The sequence below is a fragment of the Grammomys surdaster genome, unplaced genomic scaffold (genome assembly GCF_004785775.1).
Source record: "Grammomys surdaster isolate TR1022 unplaced genomic scaffold, NIH_TR_1.0 125941, whole genome shotgun sequence".
NCBI lineage: Eukaryota > Metazoa > Chordata > Mammalia > Rodentia > Muridae > Grammomys > Grammomys surdaster.
The window spans coordinates 1055265-1062763 of NW_021620763.1; the positions used below are offsets into that span (position 1 = coordinate 1055265).

A 7499-nucleotide genomic window follows, 5' to 3' on the forward strand; every position below is an offset into this window, starting at 1 on the left:
GGGATTTTCAGTAACCCCTAAGAATATCAGGATTTTACGCAACATGTACCATATGCTAGGGGTCTATATATCTAGTTCTCTTAAAACTCCTAATCATTAGAAAAGCCTTGAATAATCAGAGAAGGTTTTGCAAAAGTGCTGTTTTCTCAGATAAGCCATGAAAGATGAGCAGGAGTTACCTGAGATGAGACACGGGATAAAGGCCTGGGCAGGTGTTCCAACAGAGGGGACAAACGGAAAAGGAAACTTGTGACTAACTTGAGAAACTCAGTGCAGCTTGTCTGAAACCACAGGAAGCAGAGAAAGTATGTGGCTTAGAGGTCTTAGAGTGGGTTTGGGCTGGATTAAACCAGAGTCAGAATACCCACTGAGGGGCTTTGAAACGGATACCAACTCTGAACTTTTTTTCTGAGGGGAATTTAGAAGAGCAGGTTTTGGGCATGTTTCGTTACAGTGTGGTAAAAGTGGGTTAAATGAGTAAAGCTAAGACAGAGGTAGAAAGACTAAGACAACGTGTAGATTAGTTCTGAACACTGAGTAATCGTCTACACTTCCTCAGCCATTTTCACACTGAATGAATATATTGGCTAAATATCAAATATTTTTGGGTTATTGCCAATTAACTATTTCTTATGGAGTCCTTGTTACATGTCAGGTACCTTAGGTAAACAGTGATCTTCATTTTTCTCTGAGGCAGAACCTTGCTATGTAGCCCACACAGGCCTCAAACTCTCCACTCCTCTGCTTCTTGAGTTCTAGGGATAGGAACATGCACCAGCATGCCCTTTGATAGGTGAGAAATGAAAGTAAGCAGAAGTCGCGAGTGCTGACGGCATTACTAGTGAAGGTCCAAGACAGAATTTGGTCTCAGGTCAAATCTGACATCCTGACAGATTTGGTCATGTTACTAAAAGAAACACTTCACACTAAGTTATGTTAACATACTCTAAAATTCAAGAAAAATAACGATACAAATTTTGAACTAAAATGTTTTTATTGTCATACATGGTTCAGTTGGCCTAGATTTCCAGACGAAGTTTCCTTTCCTTTATAGATGAATATGTATGTATCTCTACATGAACAGGCAGGGTCTGGAACCCTGAAGCCCCAAATAAATTTGCCTTTTCAAGACTTTTTCCACACAAGCAAATATTAATGTCTGTTATTAACATTAACAGATATTAATAAAGAATATATTTCAAATAGGAGAGAGGGAGATGTATGCTGTAATAATGTCAGAGTTTCCAGGGAGAGGATAGAGTGAACCTGTTTGTCCAAACAAGTTTTATTTGGGGTTCAGTATGAATTTTCAGTAGATGCTTTTCAGATAAGAAAGCAGCAATTCGAATGCAATTATATAAACAAGAAGATCAGAGGGGAATTATCCTGAAGGGTATAAAATGAGCAGAGTCTGGGTCACCACAGCTTTAACTCGCCAATGCAAAGGAAGGTAGGTGTCTACCCTGAGCAGGACCTGTAAATGAGGTGCCTTTAATATTGTTTCATTGTATTTGAACAGTTGTAGCATTTATTTAAAAATTGCAAATACAGAGACAGAATTTTCTTTGATGGGCTGTAAAGTTTTTAATTATTGCTCCAAATCCTGCAGTAGTGGGTGGAGAAGAGTGAGCCACATCTGGGTGGATGAAGTGAGATTTCGTTGACTTAAAGGATAGAAGCACCCTGTCCATTTCACGATGAAGGATGAACAGTTGCATGACTTCTCCTACTTACATTCCAATTTAAATGTTTTATCACCTGAATAACCTGGGTTCTTAATCCTTGTGATTAATAATGGGCATCTTTGAGGAAAATATATTTTAGGAGAGTTTTAGAGCAAATTCAGATTTGAGTACATGCAGGGGTACTAGCATTTTAAGTACCTTCAGGAACATTCCATGTTACAAGATAGTTTTAGTTATTTAATAGTGAAACTCTCTTGGATAGTATCCAGTACCTATAACTTATTAATATAATACATTTTTTTCTTTCTAGAAAAATATTCTGCTTTAGTGAAGAGCTGGGTTGTTCAGAGGTGGAGAAAATGATCCTTTTCATTGTATAGTAATTAATTCGAGTAGAAAAAAAAGAGGTAACAGATATTAACAGAACAGAGAGAAATGTGTTAAAAATAGTAAGAGTAGAAAGAAACTATGGAGAAAGGGTCAAAGGAAAGAACACAGGAAAAATGTGGCAAAAAGGACTGTATTAACACTGGTTTATGTATTGCCCTATGGCTAAGGAAATCTTCTTATGGGGGATTCACATGAACTATTTTATTGTTTTTAGGATTTTAGGAAAGAATATACATAAATTGAAGACCCAAAGATATTGACCTGCTCAGTTAGATACAACCACAATTAAATCTGAGATCAAAGCTGTAGATTACTAATTCTTAGGCCAGAGTCTGATGATCATTGAACACAGATTATTTGTGCTGTGAAGACTTTCTTGATAATCTTTTGATGTTAAACTTTCCCATTATAGATGAGGAAATTGAGGGGTAGGAAGGTTATGTGGGTAAAGTTCTATTATTTATAATGAAGTAAAAGAGAAGGACTCATTCATATTCTGTATCTTCACAGCATTCTAGGAGTACTGTGACCAGTGATCCAGTCGGTTTGAATACCTGGTTTTGTCAGCTTACTCTTCTGTAGTTATAAAAGGGAATCTTTAAACAGTGCCACTCTTGACTAAGACAACAGTGGGGGGAAATTATAATACGATTTTTATCATAAAAACTTTAGAGGAGATTTTTAGTTATTTTAAAAATAGGTGTGCATGCGTGTGTTGTGTCTGATGGTGCCTGTGTAGGTCAGAGGCATCCACCCCCTGGAGATGGCGGCACAAGGGAGGGTGAGCTACCTGATGTGGGTGTTGGGAACTGCACTCAGGTCCTCACAAGAGCAGTACTTGGTCTTAGGCCCTGAGCCATTCTTGCAGCCCCGTCTTACAAGGTTTCCAAGGGTCAGATACCTTCATCTGTTTTTATCCTACGGGTGGGTAAATAAGATTACATGCTTTTACCTGTTTCCTATAGCCCGTGGGAGATTTCTGTTCCTTACGTTCTGAGCCAATATTCCGATTATAGGTACCACATATGCCATTTCACATAGAATTGTGGATCTAGAAGTTGTCTGTGGAGAAACCCACTGGAGACTTGTGAAGCCGACAGGGGAGTAAACGAGCATCAAGGGCCAGTGTTCTCTAGCACTTACCTGGTTGCTATTTTTAAGATTCTTTGGAGAATCTAGATTTGCATGACTAAAGTAACAGAATCAACTGAATGCTATACAGGGAGCTTTTATTTTATGAAACACTTGACAAAAGTCAGATTCCCTGAGAAAGGAATTCCTATGATTTCAGCAGGGAAAGTGTGTCCTAATTGTAGAGCTGAATATGGGGCTCCATATGTGCAAGTCTTGGTTCCAGCCCATGGGAGTGCGTAAAACAGCATAACCAGGAATTCTTATGTGTTGCCTTTCTAATGCAAACATTTAAAAAATACTGCAAGGGATGCTTACATATGTAATGCCTTGTTTACAGAGTCACCACCAAATACATTTTCCTAAACGGTTACTTCACTTCCTTGTCTACAATGTAGCAAATGTAAGGAAATCCTTGCTGACTAGGGGATATGAGTCATGACTTGGACTTTCAGAGAACTTAGAACAACCTGCGTTTTTGTATTTGTGCTCATACTTGGTTCCTTCTGAACTGTAAGACTACATCATATATGTGTGTGTGTGTACACACATGTGTGTGTATGTTTATATATTTTATATATTTACATATTTACTGACAATGATAGTTGAGAAGATCCAAACATACTTAGCTAGTTGAACAATATTAATAAAAGGGGTCGAAAGTCTTCTTAATCTTAGAGAGGATCAACCTACATCTAAAAGTCTGAAATTTGATTACCCTCTATCAGTAGCAGAACCAAGATAAGTATAAGTCATAACATCCCCCAGATAGTTACAATGCTCAACTGATAGCGGACAGCTTCTGTATCAGACAGGCTCGCTGAGCTGCGAGTTCTACTTAGTGGGCCCTGTGCTGCCTCCGATACAGCGCACTGCTAATGAGTCGGACAACCCATGATGCATCTGCACTCTTGGCTGCCTCACTCTAAATGTGCCACACTAATTTTTTTCCAGCTTTCGATATGTTTTTAAATAACAAATCCCATACAACTTCTGTATAAAAATGATCTTTTATTTCAACATGAAATTTTTTCAACTCTAAAAGAGTATCCTAAGGATTCAGAAGAGAGACCATCTAAGTGGTGTTATTACTTAACACTAGTCATAATCTTAGCTTAATTTTTTAGGACCTTCTTCAGCTTCCTTGACTAGCAACAGGTAGAATTATAGAGAAGACCACATACACTGGGCGGTACCAAAGTTTGCTTCTGATTTTTCTTGGTTTCTTTCCATCTTTAATTATATGAACCTAAGCTACAAAACCAACATTTTTGGGAAGTTTTATTTCTGGGAAAGTCCTTCCTAAAGAATATTTATTAATTTACTTCTTATAAAGACAGGTCTTTTATTCCAGCTCTGTTGAATGAACTATTCACACTTAGCAGAAAGCTGTCAGTTTTCTGGGTGATGTTGCAGACTCACATATCACTTCCCAGGGGAGCCCAGCGGCACATGTAGGCAGACTTCTAAGATGTGAGCTTCTGTATCATGTGTGTACACGGTCATAGCTGCGTCTGATTGTCTGTGAGGAGGTTTGAGAGGACTGGATGTGTAAAGGCACCTTGTGTAGGCCCAGGGATAAGTAACCATTCAGTATATTTCAGCTGTTCTTCCTATTGGTTGCGTGTTTCTATTTATGCACAAGCTTCCCACAGGCATGCCTCTGAGTGTGGAGTGGACACTAATGAGCTCTGTGATGTTTCTCTCTGATGCAGCATGAGTGCTGTTGTCCTCTCCGTGCTTTTCGCTCTCGTTTGTGGGCAAGCAGCATCCTTTTGTATTCCCACTGAGTATACAATGTACGTGGATAGGAGAGAGTGTGCCTACTGCCTGACCATCAACACCACCATCTGCGCCGGGTATTGTATGACACGGGTATGTTGTTGACTACATTTCTTTTAGCTGTAAATCATATAGGCTTAAAGTTGATTGTAAGTATGTGAGTCTATTCAGAAAAAAAAGTACAGATACATTTGTAACAGTCTACCCCAAAGAGTTTGTTCTGATCAAAGGCAGATGAGAATAAACTGTCTTTTTTTTTTTTTTTTTTTTTGTCTCTGAGGGGTTAAGTGTAGATGTATGGGTAACAAGGGCTCTGGAGTCCTTTGTAGATCATCACTGAAATAAAGGGATATCAATACGTTGTGGTGTTTCTATTACACTGTCTGAAGTTGTGTAGAGTGTATCATGTTAAGATCTCTTTTCTTTCCACAGGATATCAATGGCAAGCTGTTTCTTCCCAAATACACACTTTCTCAGGATGTCTGTACATACAGAGACTTCATCTACAGGACGGTGGAAATACCAGGATGCCCGCATCATGTTGCTCCTTATTTCTCTTACCCTGTTGCCATAAGCTGCAAGTGTGGCAAGTGTAATACTGACTACAGTGACTGTGTCTATGAGGCTGTCAAGACCAACTATTGCATCAAGCCACAGCCATTCTATCTGGGGGGATTTTCTGTTTAGCTTCAATAGCAATGCAATCTGCTTAAATGTGTTTACCTGGAATAGAATGAATAAAATACCACTGAGATGTCTTGCCTGCCATTTAATCCATAGGCACATCCATGGGGGCATTAGAGAACTTACAAAGCTTTAGAAGTGGAGGTGTATGGAAGATACTGTAGTGGTTTCCATACAGAGCAGAGCAGAGGTAAAATAGAAAGTAGAAATGTGAGCTGCTGCTGCAAGCCAGCCCTGGGGAGATTTCCCTACAGACAACAGGAGGTCTCTCTTGACCTGGAAAGCAAGTGTGAGACTCCTGCAGGGTTCCAGGAAGAAAGGACTGCCAACAGATGCTGGAGGAACACATGGCACCACGGTACTAGAAACATTGTCCCTTCAAAGGCTAGCATCAGGGCTGGGGTGCAGTGGTGAGACCAGGACATGTGAAACTTTATCCTTGTCACTCCAGCGCTCTGCGTAAAACTCCACCAAAACTCAGCTGAGAGCATGGGCACCGTTCTCTTTAATTTAATTACTTGGGTGGGCCAACTGACAGGTGAAAGATATACCCCGTAAGGTCAGCGTATAAAGCCTAGAAAAGAGGCCACGATCATTTTACATGTGGAGGCCTAAATCCTTCATAGTCCCTCAAGTAATAAGAGATATTTTCCAGCATTTATACTGAAAGCAACTTGTGCTTTGGGGCTTTGGCTATCGCGAAACGCTAGTACAATCACCACAGGTCTTGGGGTAGGAGAGAGGGCTAAGAGATTGAGTGGAGTGGATGGCATTGTTTTAACCTTTGCCCTCATTCATAGTGAGGCATTGCTTTGGGAAAATAGCTTAGTAGTGGGTTATTTTTCCTCTTCCTTCTGTAGGAGTTCCTTCCCAAGAGTTGAAGTTAAATGATGTTCTCTGGACTCAACCTTAAAAAGAATATCTTTTATTTGGCTGTGAATTGTCACCCTGAAGTTGAAAACTTGTAGGTTGGGCTATTTTGAGTGGCTAGGCTGCACAGCCATTGGTCAAGCTCAGCTGGATGGCTCGTGAGTGCCTGCAGGCTGACAGAGCCACAAGGGAGGGGGGGTGTGGTGCAGATAGAGCAGAGCCAAACCCATGCTTTGCCAAGGACGAGGGGAATAACTGTGCACTTCCATACAGGAGCCTGGAATCTACAATACTTTTATCTTAGACATTAGCACGACCACTAAACCTTAGGCCAGGACTCAGGGTCCTCATGCCAGCCAATAATGAGCACAGAATTATTTAAGATTATTTATCAAATATAGGTCTTTGACATATGTGTAGACTGTGAAAAGTTCAAGCCTAGCTGGCATTAGCCTCAGATGATTCCCAGGCACGCTGAAGGCTTGATGTGGGCTCTAAAACAGTGAAGCTGCCTATATAGACAGCCCAGCTCTGGCAGGTTTTCGTTTATCTTTTGAATACATTTCCTGAATCTGCAGGGATGGGGGTCAGCTCAGGACATGGTACAGCTAGGCTGCACTGTCACCAGCACAAGAGCCTAGAGTGACCGCATGAGAGAACTCACTGAAGGAAGTCTATTTGGGAGATGCACACGTGAAAGCAGGCCGGTCCAAAACACAAAAACGGTTAGGCCGGAGCTCAGGGGTTGAGGTGCGGCACAACGACTCACCTTAGCTGGATCCACATGCTTGGTGATATGGAGCTCTGTTTTGAGGGAGCCTGGTGTCCTTTTGGGTTAACACAAGGAGAATGGATAGAGAGGCTCCAAAGTGGGAAGGTGAAGAATCATTGCTTGCAATGTGGGAGAAAGGTAAAGACTGGAACATCCTCAGGTGTGATCATTAAATCCCCTGAAAA

The 7499-nt window shown here is 40.7% G+C and overlaps 1 protein-coding gene across 1 annotated transcript; it reads left to right on the plus strand.

Annotated features, from left to right (window-relative positions):
* The first annotated feature begins 1385 nt into the window (after window positions 1-1385).
* Window positions 1386-5747, plus strand: Tshb (thyroid stimulating hormone beta). The gene is made up of 3 exons (XM_028753038.1): window positions 1386-1450; window positions 4922-5081; window positions 5421-5747. Exons 1-3 carry the CDS (start codon window positions 1401-1403, stop codon window positions 5673-5675), a joined length of 465 nt encoding a protein of 154 aa, XP_028608871.1. The 5' UTR covers window positions 1386-1400; the 3' UTR covers window positions 5676-5747.
* Window positions 5748-7499: the final 1752 nt, after the last annotated feature.

Coding starts and splice junctions, on each gene's coding strand:
- Tshb (XM_028753038.1), top strand. CDS start 1,401: ATGAGCAGAGTCTGGGTCACCACAGCTTTAACTCGCCAATGCAAAGGA. Junction 1,451..4,921: donor ACTCGCCAATGCAAAGGAAG/GTAGGTGTCTAC, acceptor TCTCTGATGCAG/CATGAGTGCTGTTGTCCTCT. Junction 5,082..5,420: donor CCGGGTATTGTATGACACGG/GTATGTTGTTGA, acceptor TTCTTTCCACAG/GATATCAATGGCAAGCTGTT.